Raw genomic sequence first — 18,110 nt, 5'->3', positions numbered from 1 at the left:
TGCCTGCTGTCTAAGAATGTTGTAGATGACGATGGGACTGAGGGTGGGGACCCCCCGCAGCTGGCTGTGGCCCCTCTGCCTGGCTGCTGCATGCCTAGCTTTTCCGATCAGGCCTGTGCACGTCTTCTTTGGGGGGGGGGCACAAGATGGGGTACTGTCCAGCTAAGAACTCTGGGGCAGGGTGGGCATCCAGGCCACCCTCCAAAGGTGGGTGGCCCTGGGGTCCAGCGGGTGGGCAAGGGCGAGAACACAGGAGGGTGGCATCTCTTATACTTTGAGGCTGCACCCAGAGTTCTTACTGGGGTGGTCGAGTTGGGGGAGGTGGCTGACTGGGACCCTCGGGGCCAGGAGTGACCTCGCCACCCGCTCCCCGCAGAGGCTTCTGAGAATGGACCTGCCGGTGGCCGAGGACAACACAGTCCACTTCAACTCCACGCTTATGGCGCTCATCCGCACGGCATTGGACATCAAGATCGCCAAGGGTGAGGGCAGCCGGCACTCAGATATCGCTACCATCACTCACCTGCCATCACCCAACCACCATCACCTGTCATCATCACTCACTGTTTTAGAGGAGAGGGAATAGAGGGGACATGGGGCTAGAGAAAGAGTCCAACGTCCAGACACAGGATGCCTGAGTCTCCAGGTTTCAGCAGTGAAACTATCATTAACCACAGATGAACTGCACTTTGGTTTAAAAATAGGGGGGGAGTCGGGCGGTGGCGCAGCGGCTTAAGCACAGGTGGCGCAAAGCGCAAGGACTGGCCTTAGGATTCCAGTTTGAGCCCCCAGCTCCCCACCTGTAGGGGAGTCGCTTCACAGGCGGTGAAGCAGGCCTGCAGGTGTCTGACTTTCTCTCCCCCTCTGTCTTCCCCTCCTCTCTCCACTTCTCTCTATCCTAACCAACAACAACAACATCAAGAAATACAACAATAAAACAACAAGGGCAACAAATATTTAAAAGAAGAATAAGAGGGAGCCAGGTGGTAGCACAGCAGGATAAGTGCACATGGAGCAAAGCTTAAGGACCAGTGTAAGGATCTCAGACACTCCCATGGAGTGGGTACACATGTTATCAAACACAAAGGACCCGGGTTTGACCCCATGGGAGTGTCTGCAGGGGCAAAGCTTCACAAGCGGTGGTGCAGTGCTGAGGTGTCTCTCTTCTTGGCTCTGCATCTGAAAACAGATGGAAAGATGCCCAGTGGCCACAGTGGTGTCATACAGGCACTGAGCCCCGGCGATAACCTTGGTGGCAAATACAAATAAGTGAATATTAATCGGTGAATAAAATATTAGTGTGTTGTTGCGGCGGTCTGGTGTCGGGCTGCACCACGGAGAAGAGAGCGGACGTCCAGAGCAAAGGGGTACACAGACCTTTATAATAGGATGGGGGGGGGAGGTTTGGTTCAGACCACGTGGAGCCAGCCAGCAATGGCCGACCACAGGGGGAGAGCAGGGAGCGAGACCTCAGAGAGGGAGAGCCAGAGCCCAGAGAGAGCGAGGGGAGGGGTGAGGGGGCTTTTTATTGGGCGACAACCAGGGGTGACGTGTAGGGCCAGGATTGGTTGAAAGGGGGCACTCTAGGATTTAGCGGGGCATAGAAAAACCTGGGGGCGGAGCCAGGATTGGTTGAAGGGGGCACTCTAGGATTTTGCGGGGCATAGAAAAACCTGGGGGCGGAGACTGCATCAGAATAACTCCTCAGCAACATCTCCTCCTATCCCTTTATATCTAAATGGACACAGTAAAGAAAAATGGAATGGAGCAGGCTTAAATGTTTTAGAGGAATGCCATGCTCAGGTGGGAAGATGTAGGACTTTCTGTGGAGGAGGGAAGGCTTAAATGGCTGCCAACCTTGTGAGATTTATGCATCCTCCTGTGCTCAACTCCTCTTTAGAGAGAGAGACTTACCTGGAGAGACTCATCTCATAGGTTTAAGCGCAGCCTGCTCAACCATCTCTTCACAATATCTCTACATCTTTTCTATCTTTCTACCTAGTAATAGCATAAGATGTACAAAGTCTATAAAAGACTATCATGGGGCAGAAACCTTTTGGGCATAAGCCTAAATGATATAACAAAATAGGAAGAGACAAGTAGCAGAGAAGTAAAAGCCAGTGTGGTGTGAAGGGAAGGATTGGTGTGTAAAGGAGCATTCCCTGTTTGGGTAGCCCAGAAGTGGGTAAGATATTCAACTCTTGAGCATAATGTCCCAAGTTCTCTCCTTGGCATCTCGCCGCCAGTGTCAAGTTCTGGCTCCCCCTCCCTCTTCTCATCTCCTTCTCTCCTCTCTCCCTCTTCCTTTTCCCTCTCTTCTCCCTCTCCCCCTTTCCTCTCCCTCTCTCCCTCTTCCTTTTCCCTCTCTTCTCCCTCTCCCCCTTTCCTCTCCCTCTCTCCCTCTTCCTTTTCCCTCTCTTCTCCCTCTCCCCCTTTCCTCTCCCTCTCTTCCTCTTCCTTTTCCCTCTCTTCTCCCTCTCCCCCTTTCCTCTCCCTCTCTCCCTCTTCCTTTTCCCTCTCTTCTCCCTCTCCCCCTTTCCTCTCCCTCTCTTCCTCTTCTCATCTCCTCTCCCTTTCTCCCTCTCTCTCCCTTTTCGCTCCTCTCCCTCTCTTCTCCCTGTCCCCCTCTTCCTCTTCTCTCTCTCCCTACCCCTCTCCCTCTTCTCCCCCTCTCATAAATTAATGTGACCCAGATCTCCACCTGCAGGGAGAAGCTTCACAAGTAGTGAAGCAGGGCTGAAGATGTTTCTCTGTCTCCTCTATCTCCTCCCCCCCATTTCTCTTTGTCCTACCACATTAAAAAAATAATAATAAAAAGCACAAGAACCTGCATGAGGATCACCGTTTGAGCCCCACCTCCCCACCTGCAGGGGAGTCGCTTCCCAGGAAGTGAAGCAGGTCTGCAGGTGTCTGTCTTTCTCTCCTCCTCTCTGTCTTCCCCTCCTCTCTCCATTTCTCTCTGTCCTATCCAACAACAACAGCAATGACAACAATAATAACTACAACAATAAAACAACAAGGACAACAAAAGGAAATAAATAACTTTAAAAAAAGGAAAATGGCCACTGGGAGTGATGGATTCATCATGCAAAAATCCATCCCCAGTAATAACCTTGGTAGCAATTAAATATAATAGTAATAATACCTAGTGGGGGTTGTATTGTTATATGGAAATATTATACATGTACGAACTACTATATTTACTGTTGAATGTAACACATTAATTCCCCAATAAATAAATATAAAAAAACAGTAATAATGATGATAATAAATGGCCCAGGAGTTGGCACAGCAGATAAAGTGTTAAGACTCTCAAACATGAGGTCCTGGATTTAATCCTTGCATGTACCAGAGTGATGCTCTCATTCTGTTTCTCCTCTCACTCTCATAAATAAATTTAATCTTTTTATTATTTGATAGACATAGAAATGGGGAATCGGAGAGAGACACCTGCAGCCCTGCTTCACCACTCGTGAAGCTTTCCCCTGATGGTGGGGACCAGGGGCTTGAACTCAGGTCCTTATGCACTGGAATGTGAGCGCTTAACCAGATGTGCCACCACCTGGCCACAAATAAATATATTTTAAGTGAATGCTTACAGTCCAGTAGAGCACACAGCTCACAGTGAGAAAGGGCTCAAGTTCAAGACGCCCCACCTACAGTGAGAGAAGCTTCCCAAGCAGTGTGGCAGGTGAATCTCTTTTCCCTCCCTCTTCCCTCTCAACTTCTTTCTTATCATGTGAAAGAGGATGGCCAGACAGTGGCACACCTGGGTAAGTGGTCACATTGAAGTGCACAAGGACCTGGGTTGAAGCCCCTGGTCCCCACCTGCAGGGAAAGCTTCATGAGTGGTGAAGCAGGGCTGCAGGTGTGTCTCTGTCTCTCTTCCCTCTATCTCCCCCCTGCCTTCTCAATGTATCTCTCTGTCTATCTGGCAATAAGTAAATATATTTAAGAAAGAAAAAGGAAGAAAAGCTGTCACACTCTCGGACCCTCGTGAGTCTGTGTGAGCCCTCTGTATTTCACTGAGTAAAGTCTGTGTCTGGCAACAGTCTTTCATTCAAATACAGTTTGCTTCCCAGGAGGGAAGGAAGGAGTCTGACTGCTGGGAGTAATGGGTTTGTAGCACAGGCATCAAGCCCCAATAATAATTCTGGTTTCAATAAAAACAATAATAATAAATATATCCAATCATCCAGGCCCTTCCCACACACTGAAGAAAGCATTGGTGCTATGGTCTCTTTCCCTGTCTCTCCCTCAGTCTCTAGACGGTGGTGGTGGTGACTGAGACAGTTGGGCAGACGCTTTATAAGACCAGGAACCAGGTTTGAGCCCCCAGCACCACCTGAGAGCACTATGAGAAGGGAAACGCTTCATAAGAGGTGTGGGCGGTGGTGGTGTGCTATCTCTCCCCCTGTCTCTCACCCTTGGGAAGAGAAAACTAAGAGTCCACTGGGGTGGGGGGAAGCGGGCAGTAGTGCGTTGGGTTAAGTGCACACAGTATGAAGTGCAAGGGTCCTGGTTCGAGCCACCAGCTCCCCACCTGCAGGAGGGACACTTCACAAACAAGTGAAGCAGGTCTGCCGGTGTCTTAGCTCCCTCTCTATCTCCCCTCTCTCAATTTCTCTCTGTCCTACCCAGTAAAAAAAGGGGGGAGTCCTCTGGGAGTGAAGTCACACAGCCAGGGAGCTCCAGAACAAGGGGGGAAATGGTGGCAAGGAATATATCAATTAAGAAAATTGGGTGAAGGCTAGGGAGACAGCATCATGGTTCTGCAAAAAGACTCTCATGTCTGAGCCTCCAGGGTCCCAGGTTCAATCCCCAGAATCACTATCAGCCAGAACTGAGCAGAGCTCTACTCTGTCTGTGTATCCCTCTCCCCCCCATAAAATAAAATAAATTAGATGCTCTTAGTTAAAAATAAAGGGGGGGCCAGGTGGTGGCACACCTGGTTAAAGGAACACATTACAGTGCACAAGGATGCAGGTTCAAGCCCCCCTGTCTCCACCTGCATTGGTGAAACAGGGCTGCTGGTGTCTCTCTGTCTCCCCCTCCCCTTTCAGTTTCTCTCTGTCTCTATCCAATAATAATATTTAAATAAAAAAGAAAAGAACATTGGGGAGTCCAGGCAGTGGTGCACCCAGTTAAGCACACATAGTACGAGGCACAAGGATCCCAGTTCAAGCCCCAGCTCCCCACTTACAGGGGAGAATCTTCACAAGCGGTGAAGCAGGTCTGCAGGTGTCTTTCTCTCCCTCTGTCTCCTCTCCCCTCTCAATTTCTCTCTGCTCTATCGAATTAAAAGAAAAAAACAAAAAAGACCACCAGAAGTGGTGGATTCATAGTGCTGGCCCCAAACCCCAGCAACTAGAGACAAGGAAAAGAAGAGAAAAAAGAACTTTGGTAGGACGTGGAGGGATAGGTGTCTCTGAAGTTGTGTAGTGGGGAAGTGGCAGCCAGTTGGGGAACCTGGGCCTTCTAGTTTTTCTCAGTGCTGGCCTGACCCCCTCCCCGGCCCTGATGCCAGACCCCGTGGGCACCAGGATAGGGCTGTGTGGGGCAGCAGGTGGTCAGTGCCCCTCTGGACCCGCCTTGCAGGAGGAGCAGACAAGCAGCAGATGGACGCCGAGCTGCGCAAGGAGATGACGGCCATCTGGCCCAACCTGTCCCAGAAGACACTGGACCTGTTAGTCACCCCTCACAAGTGTAAGAGCCTGACCTGCTCTCCCATCCCCAGGGCCTGGCCCCGGTGGGAGGAGGATGGGAGAGGGGTTGGTATGGGATGGTCTCCCTCACAGGTGTGAAGCATGGAGCCTCAGTAAAGAAGTTCAGGTGTTGGGCACCCTCTGACAGGTGCACAGGTGCTCACAGTCCCCCTCTAGTGGAGAGGAGTGACCTGCACAGGTGCTCACAGTCCCCCTCTAGTGGAGAGGAATGACCTGCACAGGTGCTGACTGGCTCCCTCTAGTGGAGAGGAGTGACCTGCACGGGTGCTGACTGGCTCCCTCTAGTGGAGAGAGGTGACCTTGCACAGGTGCCACTGGCCCCCTCCAGTGGTGAGGGGTGAGCTCACACAGGAACTCACAAGCTCCTTTTGGTGGAGTGATGTGACTTCACACAAATGGTCATGGGCTCCACCTGGCCCTCACTGGGGGGATGATTTTGTGCATCAGGTTGGGGCAAGGGAGGGGGGCATAGGGCTGATCACTCCCTCACAAGTGTCACAACTCAGGCTGACATCCCCCCACCCCCAGGCTCTCACATAGGATGATGGGGCCGAAGTGGATGGTAAAGAGCTGTTCACGGGGCCGGGTGGTGGTGCACCTGGTTGAGTGCACATATTACAATGTGTGAGGTCCTGGGTCCAAGCTCCCAGTCCTCACCCCTCATCTGTAGGGGGAAAGCCTTGCAACTGGCAAAGCAATGCTGCAGATGTCTCTCTGTCTCTTTCTCTCTCTTCCCCCTTCCATCTAGATTTCTGGCTGTCGCTGTAGACTAAATAAAGATAATTTTTTAAAAGGCTGGTCACTCCGTTAAGAACCCAGCCTGGCACTGTGAGATGGTTCATCTAATAGATTACATGAAGGCCCAGGCCAAGCCCTGGCACCACAAAGGAACGCCATGCACAAAGGGAAACTTCATGGGCAGTGGAACAGTGCTACACTGTCCTCTCCCTTTGTCTGTATCTCTCTGCCTCTCTCCCTCCCTCTCTGTTTCTATCTGTAATCCAAATGGAGAGAAAAATCTCCCAGGATCAGTGGAGTCAAACACGTGCAGAGCCCCATAGATCCCCAGAGACAGAAGAAGAGAAAAAAATCAAGTCCAGCCTGGTTCCCAGGCTCTTCTCCAACCCAGTGTGGTGGGAGGTGGTGGCGCCTCACAGCTCTCGGGTCCCACACTGACTGAGCTCTCTCTGCGCCCCCAGCCACGGACCTGACGGTGGGGAAGATCTATGCGGCCATGATGATCATGGAGTACTACCGACAGAGCAAGGCCAAGAAGCTGCAGGCCATGAGGGAGGAGCAGGTGCGCGCCCTACCCCACGTCCTGGTCTTTGGGGACTTGCAGGCTGGGAGACGGTGGCTTCTGTGTCCTCAGGAGGCTCAACCTGGACAGCTGGGGGGAGGTGACCAGTCCCCAGGACAGGCCGCTGGAAATCCAGGGTAACCAAGGAAAGAGAGTCTGGGTGGATTTGTCTACCCTGGGAGGAAGCTTCATGAGCGGTGGAGCAGTGATGCAGGCATTTCACTTTCTCTCCCCTCTCCCTCTTGGTTTCTCTCTATCTGTGTCCAGAAGAAATGGGGGAGAGGCAGGGGAGGGTGCGCCCGGTGTAGCGCACACATTACAGTGCATAGGTTTCAGTTCCCTAGTCCCTGCCTGGAAGGGGGAAGCTTCCTGAGCAGTGAAGCAATTCTGTAGGTGTCTCTGTCTCCCCCTTGTCTCTCAATTTCTTTTTGATTGATTGATTGATTCCCTTGTGTTACCCTTGTTGTTTTATTGTTATAGTTATTATTGTTGTTGATGTCATCGTTGTTGGGTAGGACAGAGAGAAATGGAGAGAGGAAGGGAAGACAGAAGAGAGGGAGAGAAAGACAGACACCTGCACACCTACTTCACCTCTTGTGAAGCGACTCCCCTGCAGGTGGGGAGCCGGGGGCTCGAACCGGAATCCTACAGCCAGTCCTTGTGCTTTGCGCCATTTGTGCTTAACCCGCTGTGCTACCGCCCAACTCCCTGTCTCTCAATTTCTGTCTCGATCCAAAATAAATAAATAAACCATATATAAAAAGGAAGGAATGGTGAGAGGCTGGATGGTGGGGCACTGGTTAAGTGCTCGCTCTCCCTCTCTTTTTTTGCCTCCAGGGTTATTGCTGGGACTCCATACCAGTATTACAAATCCATTACTCCTGGCAGCCATTTTTATGGGTTTATTATTATTATTGGATAGGATAGAACAGAGAGAAATTGAGAGGAGAAGGGAAGATAGAGAGCGAGAGACACCTGAAGACCTGCTTCACCTCTTGTGAATTGAGCCCCTGTAGGTGGGGAGCCGGGGGCTGGAACTGGGATCCTCACACAGATCCTTGCACTACATATTATGTGTGCTTAACCCAGTGCGTCACTGCCCAGCCCCTGTCTCTGTCTCTCTATCTCTCCTTCCCTCTCAGTCCAGCTGTCTATTCAATAAACGAATATGTAAGTAAAACATTTTTAAAAGACATAAAATTTGATTCTCCTGTCCCCACCTACAGGGGGAAACTTCTTCATTGTGCAGACACCCAACCCCAGTGACAACCCTGGTAATAAATAGATAAAATAAATACATTTTTAAAAGAAATAAAGAGAGACTGAGTGGTGGCGCATCTGGTTGAGCGCACATGTTACAATGCACAAGGACCCGGGTTCAAGCCCCCTTCCCCACCTACAGGGAGGGAAAAGCTTTGCGAGTGGTGAAGCAGGGCTGCGGGTGTCTCTCTGTCTCTTTCCCTCTCAGTTTTCCCCTCCCCTCTCAATTTCTGGCTGTCTCTATTCAGTCAATAAAGACGCTAAATGTATATGCAAATGCAGGAAGAAAGGGACAAAAATAGTCATCAACAACAAGCAAGGATGAGGGGCCAGACTGTGGCGCACCTGGTTAAGCACACACATTACAGTGCACAAAGACCAGGCTGCGGGTGTCTCTCTGTCCCTCTCCAGTTCCCTGCCCCTTCTTGATTTCTCTGTTTCTATCCAGTAATAAAAATAATAATTAATTAAAATTTTAAAAACACAAGGCTGAGGAGGTGACAGGCAGAGCACACTAGGGTTCAGGAGAGAACTTTTGCTTCAAATATCCAAGGGTCCCCAGCCGCTCTTAAGTGGAGCAAGAAGAGGCCTGTTACTGGTGCTCACAAGCACCCTCTGGTGGCCACGGGGAGAAGTGGCCTCATGCAGGTCCTCTTGCAGCCCCTCTTGTGACCAAGGGGAGAGGTGAAGTCCAGGGGAGGGGAAGTGGCTTCATACAGGTATTCATGGGCCCTCACACATGTACTCCCAGGTGCCCTCTGGTGGCCAGAGAGAGATGGTGGAGCGTTGGTGGGAGAACAGGCAGTTGCCTCATTGGCGCCCTCTGGTAGCGCAAGAGGAGAAGTGACATTGTGTGTGTGCTCCAGACCTCTTTCTGGCGACCACGAGGGGGCGTGACCAGTGCTGATAATCTGAAGGGTCTTCTGGCTGTTGGGTATAATTCCAACTAGGAGATGACTGCTTACACACTGCCTTCTGGCTCCTCAGAACCGGACGCCCCTCATGTTCCAGCGCATGGAGCCCCCATCTCCAACCCAGGAAGGCGGACCCGGACAGAACGCCCTTCCCTCCACCCAGCTGGACCCAGGAGGGGGCCTGTGAGTGTCCCTTTGACCAGTCTGCAGGGAAGAAAAATGGGGAGAGCCAATCCAGACACAAAGCCCCCCCCAGAGTACCCACTAACACTCTGGCCTTTGTCTCCTCTCCCCACCCCCACAGGATGACCCATGAGCAGGGTCTTAAGGACAGCCCATCCTGGGTGACCCAGCGAGCTCAGGAGATGTTCCAAAAGACAGGCACCTGGAGCCCGGAGCGGGGACCCCCCAGCGACATGCCCAATAGCCAGCCCAACTCTCAGGTGCCTCTGTCCCCCACCCCTGGCCCACCCGGACCTCAAGCAGTGAAGGACAAAGGGATCTGGGAGCCCTGACACCCTCAGCTCACCTGGCCCTCTGTCCCACAGTCTGTGGAGATGAGAGAAATGAGCAGAGACGGTTACTCTGACAGAGAGCACTACCTCCCCATGGAAGGCCAGGTCCGGGCCGCCTCCATGCCCCGTCTGCCCGCCGAGAACCAGGTAAGGGCTTTCACCCACCCTAGGGGCTGTCAGCTGACTGGGGAGTGAATCCAGACGGGAGGAAGTCACCTTCTGCAAGCTCTCTTGGGTGCCCTCTGGTGGCCATGGGATGTGAAGGGGCTGCAGTCCAAGCCTGCCAGAGTCCCATCTGGGCTGGATGTGGTGAGGCCATGGCTCACCTCCAGGGGTTCTCCTTCCTCCCAGATTCAGGTCCAGCAGGGGTTTGGGAAGGGTGGTCACCTGCACTCCACAGTGACACCTGAAACACCCAGAGATTCTGATCTTCTGGCACAGAAAGGGCAAAGGGTCCCCCTGGGGGTGGGGAGGGTGACCAGTTCGGGGGTGGAGGTGGAGGGGAGTGGGAGGGGCTGTCAAGACCAGATGAACAGTTCAAGGACACATGCATGCACACACATGTTCTGCACATACACATTACTCTTCAGTGTCATTCAGTGCACACATGCCCTACACAGGCACAGACATGTATGTTGCATGTGTTACACGTGTACACGGGCATGCACACTCGTGTATGATACAGGTGTGTCATAGAAACATGCTTTCGTGGTGTGTTGTCCATGCACCCGTGCACAGGTGTGGTCTGAACGTGCACAGGCATGTGTGTATGATACAGGCGTTCGCACGTAAGGAACACCACATCCACGCGCACTGGTACCACGCAAATACAGACACACAGGAGTGCACCCGTACACCACGTATGTCTTTTAAGGGCACGTGCACACCAGCACGTGGATTTGCATGCCCGAGTAAGCACCCTGCGTGACTGTCGTCCCATTCCACGAGTCTTACATAGGCACACAAGTACACGGTCACCCACATGCACACGTGCATGTGTGCCCTGTCCACGTACAGACATGCACATGGCCATATGCACAAACAACACATGTGTCTTGCACCCCAGGTCACCTGCAGGTGTGTCAGGTTAAGGCACAGACGTGTGTGTGTGTGTGTGTCTTCCACACGCACGCAGTCACACACTCATCCCCCGCACACACATCTGCATCATACAAGTGGATGTGTGTGTGTGCATGCGTGTTACACAGCACACCCAAAACAAGCGTACCACACAAATGAACATGTGTGCAAGGTGTAAATGGACAGACATGTGTGTGTGTGTGTGTGTCTTGCGTGACAGCACATGCTCTCCCAGAACACGATCTCTCGTGCATGTATGTGGTACATATCAATACACACACTCAGCAGGCCCCAGGGCCAGGGAGCAGAATCTGGCGGCGGGGGGACCTAGGCACAGCACGGGCTCGTCCTTCCTGTCTGGTCTCTGTGGTGGCCGCTGGGGAGGGAGGGGCCAAGGTGCACTGTGCCTGATGTGTGTCTGTGGGGGTGCTTTGGCCTACTAGGTGCCTCAGGAGACCCCGAGGATGGAGCCGTCTGAAGCATGAGAGGCAGGGCTGGGGGGCGGGGAGCTGGCTGTGATGGGCTTCCAGCGTGCTGTGTCATGGCATCTGCTGGGGCAAAGGGCTGCGCTGTACCTGGTGGGGCCAAGGGTCCCCAGGGGGCCTGACCTCTGGCTTCAGGGAACCTGGGGTGGGGGGACGTGGGAGGCCACCCAGCCTGCATGCAACTGCCCGGCCCCATTCCCCATGGAGTGAGCTGCAGGGTCCCAGGAGAGGGGCCTCCCCAGACTACCACCCCCTCCTCACCAAGCTTCAAGTGCCAGCTGCCTGGGCTGGGGTGCAATGCATGAGCCCCCCACACACAAGCATCCCAGCTGTCTGTCTCCTGCCTCGGCCATCTGTCCACGTCTCTTGTCTGTGTCCTCTGTGGGCCAGGGAGGATGATATCCCCCCCCACCTCAGGAGGGGCTGGGGTCCTTCTCACTCGCTGACTCCTGACTCCCTCCACTGTCCCTCTCCCAACAACTGATTGTTACCACTCACTCATGACCCCTGCTGGCTTTTATATTTATTTTCTCCTTTCTGTTCTTTTTTTCTTTCTTTCTTTCTTTCTTTTTCTGTGTGCACCATACTTTGGGGCTGAGACAGAGGAGAAGGGGCCGGCCACGTGGGAATAACCTTACTGTATGTACCTAGCTGCCCAGCCGGCCTCCGGCCCCTCTTCTTGCCCAGCCTGTACCCCAACCCCCCCTTGGGAATCCCTCATCTCTCGCTCCTTGAACCCCACCCTAAGGAAACCCCACACCCCTCAGCCCTCACCCTCCCTTGTTTTGTGTGGTGTTTCCTCTGTGTTTCCCCTGTGTGTGTGTGTGTGTGTGTGTGTGTGTGTGTGTGTGTGTGTGCTACCGGGGGTGGGGGCCTCCCTTTCCCCTACCCATACCCCCTTTCTTGCCTGAGGATACCCCCCACCCACCCCACGCCCAGCCAGGTGTGTCCAGCTTTTCAAAGCGTCTCACCCACTGTCTTCTCTGACCCTAAGCTCTGTACCCCGTAAGAAAAGCCTGGTCCAGTCACTCAGGGCAAACTACCCCCCATTTGTGGCAGAAACAGAGGGTGCTGTTCCCTGCCCCTCTAAGGCTTGATCCCCCTCCCAAAGGGAGGGGCAACATCCACAATCGCCCAGGCTACCCTCCCCCAGGAATAAAAAGAGGTTCCCAGGACACCCAGTACCAGGAAGAGGCCCCCTCTACCCCCCCCCGGGAGACAAAGACCAAATATGGGGTGCTGGGCGACCCCCCCCCAAGCCTGGAGACCCAACTGGGAGGACTCGCACTTCGTGTCCTCTTGTTCACCCCACCCCGGACAGGTGTACCCTTTCAAGGGCTGAACCCCAAGATCAGAGGGGGGCTGAGGCCCCCAGGGGAGGGGCGTGCAGTGGGCCCTCTTGGACTGAATCCCAGCTGAGCCTGGGAAGGGATGTCGCCCATGGGTGTCCCGGAGCCGAGGCTTGGGCTCCGGGCAGTGCCACCGGGCTGTGCCGCTGACCCCTGCCCCCCGGCCTGTCCCCCCCACCTCCAGACCATCTCAGACAACAGCCCCATGAAGCGCTCGGCCTCCGTGCTGGGCCCCAAGGCGCGGCGACTGGAGGACTACTCGCTGGAGCGGGTGCCGCCCGAGGACGACCCCCGGCACCACCAGCGGCGCCGCGACCGCGGACACCGCGCCTCCGAGCGCTCCCTGGGCCGCTACACCGATGTGGACACAGGTGGGCCCGGCTGGGGTCGCCCTCTGGCTGGGGTCGCCCTCTGGCTGGCCCTGCCCGCAGGCGTCCAGACACGCCCAGTCTCGGGGAGCCCCGCCCTCTCGCGGGAAGCCACGCCCACTCGGTGCCAGCCAGTCCGGCCCCGCTCATTGGCGGGGGCCACGCCCCCTCACAGTCCAGCCACGCCCGCTGGCCCTCAGCTCCTCCCCTGCAGCCCCGCCCCCTCACGCCTCTCTGCCCCGCCCCCCCAGGCTTGGGGACAGACCTGAGCATGACCACCCAGTCCGGGGACCTGCCCCCCAAGGAGCGGGACCAGGAGCGAGGGCGCCCCAAGGACCGGAAGCACCGACAGCACCACCACCACCACCACCACCACCACCCCCAGCCCCCCGACAAGGAGCGCTACCCCCAGGAGCGGCCGGACCACGGCCGGACTCGGACCCGGGACCAGCGCTGGTCCCGCTCCCCCAGCGAGGGCCGTGAGCACATGACGCACAGGCAGGTGGGTGTGGGGCCCCGGGCCCCGGGGGGTGGGGCGGGAACCCGAAGAGGAGGAGGGGAGACGCCGAGAGAAAGAGGGGAGCCTAGGAGGGGGTGGACCGGGAGAGGAGGGGGACCTCAAGGGGACCCTGAGAAGAGGAACCGCCCCTTACACCCCCATACATCCACACTGCCCCCCCCCGCTTTCTCTTTGGTTGTGAATCCCTTTTTTTTCTTTTCAATTTTCCTGACCCCACCCCCCGAAATCTCTCTAACCCCCCACACCCTCCCCCTGCTACCTCCGGCTTCCCACCCCTCTTTTTTTTTTTTTTTTTCCTTCTTTATGTCCCTATTCTTTCCTTTTCTTTTTCTTTGTTCCGATTACGATTTTCTGTTCTCCGGACACCTTCAACTGGATTTTTTTTTTTTACTTCTATTCTTGGAACCCCGAAACTTAACAACTCCATTTCTCGTGTCTGTCCCATTTTCTTTTCTTTTCTTTTCTTTTCTTTTCTTTTCTTTTCTTTTCTTCCCCTCTCTTTTTTCCCTCTCCAACTTGATTCGTCTTCCTTTCCCGATCCCCATGCCTACCCCTTCCTCTTCTGTGGCCTCCCCTCTGCCCCCCATAACCCTTCTATCCCGTTGCCTGATGCTTTGATCATTTTATTTTATTTTATTTTATTTTATTTTATTTTATTTTATTCAAATGTCCCGTGGGCCCCCCCCCGCACCCCGCCCTCCTGCTCGCCCCCTCTCCCAATGCCTTGTTGGACTTTTTCAATGTCATCCTCGGCCTCCCCACCCCACCCCCGTGTGTGTCTCCGGTTGAATTTCTTGTTTTTTGTTTTTCTTTTTCTTCTTCTTTTTTTTCTTTTTTCCTATCTTCCTTTTTCTCTCGTTTTCCTTTGCCCCATTTCCCCTGCCCCATTTTCCTGTAGGGTAGTAGTTCCGTAAGTGGAAGTCCAGCCCCCTCCACCTCCGGTACCAGCACTCCAAGGCGGGGGCGCCGCCAGCTCCCCCAGACCCCGTCCACCCCGCGGCCTCACGTGTCCTACTCGCCCGTCGTCCGCAAGGCCGGGGGGCCCAGCGGGGGCGCGCGGAGATACCCCCCGGGCCCCGGGTCCGAGCCGGGAGCCCACGGCGTGGGGGGCCGCTCGCCGGGACTGGAGCGCAGGGCCCCGGGGCGTCCCGAGTCTCCCCGCGCATGTCGCCACGGCGCGCGCTGGCCTGGGGGCGGGGGCCACGGGTCCGAGGGGCCCCGGCACCACCACGGCGGCTACTACTACGACGAGGCGGACGGGGAGGACCCCCCTCTGGACGGGCCGCCCCCCAGGACTCCCCGGGCCGCGGGGCCGCCGCTGTGCGCCTCGCCCCCCGCCCGCCACGGCCGGCGCCTCCCCAACGGCTACTACGCGGCCCACGGCCCAGCCCGGCCCCGCGCACCCCGAAAAGGGCTGCAGGACGCCTACAGCGAGACGGACGACGACTGGTGCTAAGCCCGGGCTGGGGGCCCCCCCAGCGCCCGCCCGGCCTCCCCCGCCTGTCCCCCCAGACCCCCAGAATCAAAGGCAAAAGGCAGCGCGCGCTCCGGGCCGCGGGCGGCGCTCCACGCACACGCCTCCATGGGCAACGACGGCAGGGCCCCCCCTAGTGACCCCAAGCTCTGGGCAGGGCCCCACCAGTGACCCCAAGCTCTGGGCAGGACACCCTGGTGACCCCCAGACTCTGGACAACAGACCAAGGAGTGAGAAGAAAGAAAAGGGGACATACAGGGAGGAAGGGGGAGGGGAGCGGGCGCCACTTCAGTCGGTCCCATCAAGACCCGGCACCCAGGAAGAAGCCCCTTGCACTGCAAACCCCGACCACCTCTCCACAAGCCCCCGCCCCTCCCCCAATATGACAGTGGAAGAGGGGGACCTGGGAAGAAAGAGAAATAAAACCACTCAGCCAAGGTCTCAGAAAAAAAAAAAAAAATCACTCCACCATTATGATTATTTATTGTTTGTTTGTTTTTTGGTTTTTTTGGAGAACATTGGGGGTGGTGGAGAAAAAACAGATCACAAACATTTTTAAAAGAAGAAAAAAGCCACTATCGATGAGTTTTATCATCTCAATGGCCAAGGGGGGAATAGCCAAGTGGAAATGCAGAGAGACCTCCCTCGTCCCACAAGTAAGCACCCCAACACACACACACACGCACACACACGCACGCTCTCACACTCACCACGGAGTGCTTGTTGAAAAATCCAGATCCTAGCATTACTGCCTGCAGAACTCAACAGACAAAATAAATAAATAAATAAATAAAAGAATCAATAATGAAAATAATGATTTTTTTTTAAAAAAAGGACAAAAAAAGAACCGATTGAGGGAAAAAAAAAAAGGAAAAGAAGCATTTTCTTTCTGAAACTTGGTCTTGCTTGAGAAAAAAAGAAAAAAGAAGAGAAAAAAAACAATCATCCACCAAATTCCTTTGCAGCTTTCCTCACCCCAACCCCAACCTGGAAACGCACCTTTCTCTCCTTCCACCCCCCCCCCTCTCCACACCCTCAATTTGATTTTCTTTTCTTTCTTTTTTCTTTTCTTTCTGACCTTGTTTGACAACTGTGGGCTTGGGACTGTGAATTTATTGCATGACCTTCAACAAAATGAAAAAGAAAAAAAATAAATTAAAAAAATCTTCACTCTGAGAGTTCTTTCTGGCAAGAGGGGGTGGTGGGAGGTGGTTTTGGTCTTGCTGAATGCAGAGAACCTGGGTATCTTGGGTGTCATTTTTTGGGGGGAGAGACTGGGCTCAGAAAGAGATGCTTTGAATGTGGATAAGGGTGGCCCAGAGGGGTTGCAGTGGATAAAGTGTCGGACTCTCAAGCGTGAGGTCCCAAGTTCAATCCCCAGCATTCCATGTCCCAGAGGAAGGCTCTGCTTCTCTCTTTCTCCTTCTCTTTCCACAAATATGTACATACATGGGGTTGGGTAGTGACGCACCCGGTTAAGCACACACATGACAGTGCATGAGGACCCTGATTCAAGCCCCCAGCCCCCACCTGCAGGGGGGAAGCTTCATGGGTGCTGGAGCTGGGCTGCAGGTGTCTCTCCCCTAACCTCTCAAATTCTCTGTCTACCTATCCAAAATAAATATGTACATACAGAAGAAGTCATTTTAAAAAGAGGGGTGGCCGGTTGCTAGTGAACTGGGTTAAGTGCAAGAACTGGCACGAGCATCCTGATTCAAGCCCCCCAGTTCCCCACCTGCAGGGGGTCGTGTCACAAGCGATGAAGCAGGACTACAGGTGTCTCTCTTCCCCTCTCTATCTCCCCCTCTCTCAGTTTCTCTCTGTCATATCCAACAACAGCAACAATTACATCAACAATGGGAAAATGCCCTCCAGGAGCTGTGGATTTGTAGTGCAGGCACCCAGCCCCAGCGATAACCCTGGAGGCAAAAAAAAAAAAAAGAAAGAAAGAAACAGGAGCAGGGGGGAGAGAAAGTGTCCAAGGATTGGGGATTTTGTGGTGTTCTGGGGTTACCAAGTGTTCTGCAATATCTCAGACCCAGTAGAGAACAAAGCGGTCAAGTGCTGCCTTCACAGAGGTCCAGGGAATCCCATGGCCAAGGTCAAAAGACTCCAGCCTGGTCTCCTGCAGGCTTTCCTGGCTAGGATCTGAGAGGGGCTGGGCACTGCACCCCAGTCCCCCACTACGGGCCCCTGGGCCTCCTGGAATCCTTCCAACACACACACACACACACACACACACACACACACACATACACACACACACAATCTCTTAAAGACCTAGGATGTCTATTTTGGTCAAGGTCAGAACAGCCAGTGGCACGAGAGAGAGATTCCAGCAGCCTCTCAGAAGTAGGACTGGGGGCACATGGAAGGTAAGTCAGCGGAGATAGTGCAGGACTTGCAAACAAACTGGGGCTCAAGCTCCGGCTTGAGATGCTCTAGTTCTCCCCTTTGATGTGCTCTCCCTCTTCTCTATCACTTGTAAATCATTTTTTTTACTTGCTAGAGGAAATTCTTTTTTTTTTTTCTTTTTTATTTAAGAAAGGATTAATTAACAAAACCATAGGGTAGGAGGGGTACAATTCCACACAATTCCCACCACCCAATCCCCATAACCCACTCCCTCCCCTGATAGCTTTCCCATTCTCTATCCCTCTGGGAGCATGGACCCAGGGTCACTGTGGGTTGCAGAAGGTAGAAGGTCTGGCTTCTGTCATTGCTTCCCCGCTGAACATGGGCGTTGACTGGTCGGTCCATACTCCCAGTCTGCCTCTCTCTTTCCCTAGTAGGGTGGGTCTCTGGGGAAGCTGAGCTCCAGGACACATTGGTGGGGTCTTCAGTCCACGGAAGCCTGGCCGGCATCCTGATGACATCTGGAACCTGGTGACTGAAAAGAGAGTTAACATACGAAGCCAAACAAATTGTTGAGCAAGTAAATAAATTTTTAAGTATTGTGGCCGGGTGGTGGTGCACCTGGTTGGGTGCACACATTACCAAGCATGAGGACCCAGGTTCAAGCCCCCGGTCCCCACCTGCAGGGGAGAAATTTCATGAGTGGTGGAGCAGGGCTGCAGGTGTCTCTATCTCTTTTCTAGTTCTCTCTGTCCTATCAAATA

At 54.1% G+C, this 18,110-nt stretch overlaps 1 protein-coding gene across 6 annotated transcripts in view; it reads left to right on the top strand.

Annotated features, from left to right (window-relative positions):
• Positions 1-15,180, top strand: part of CACNA1A (calcium voltage-gated channel subunit alpha1 A) — a 194,359-nt gene extending 179,179 nt beyond the window's left edge. For 3 of the 6 annotated variants that reach the window (XM_016192271.2, XM_016192270.2, XM_060181837.1), the window contains 10 exons: positions 377-482; positions 5,599-5,706; positions 6,926-7,026; positions 9,274-9,383; positions 9,505-9,643; positions 9,749-9,862; positions 11,884-11,919; positions 12,814-13,000; positions 13,249-13,499; positions 14,416-15,180. In XM_016192271.2, coding sequence (XP_016047757.2) covers positions 377-482; positions 5,599-5,706; positions 6,926-7,026; positions 9,274-9,383; positions 9,505-9,643; positions 9,749-9,862; positions 11,884-11,919; positions 12,814-13,000; positions 13,249-13,499; positions 14,416-14,973 — 1,710 coding nt within the window. In that variant the 3' untranslated portion in view covers positions 14,974-15,180. The remainder of the gene's footprint in view (positions 1-376; positions 483-5,598; positions 5,707-6,925; positions 7,027-9,273; positions 9,384-9,504; positions 9,644-9,748; positions 9,863-11,883; positions 11,920-12,813; positions 13,001-13,248; positions 13,500-14,415) is intronic. The other 3 variants (XM_060181835.1, XM_060181836.1, XM_060181838.1) reach the window with 2 other exon arrangements.
• Positions 15,181-18,110: the final 2,930 nt, after the last annotated feature.

This window comes from Erinaceus europaeus, chromosome 23, assembly GCF_950295315.1.
Source record: "Erinaceus europaeus chromosome 23, mEriEur2.1, whole genome shotgun sequence".
In the NCBI taxonomy this organism is placed as follows: domain Eukaryota; kingdom Metazoa; phylum Chordata; class Mammalia; order Eulipotyphla; family Erinaceidae; genus Erinaceus; species Erinaceus europaeus.
This window is presented reverse-complemented; position numbering and strand designations above follow the sequence as displayed.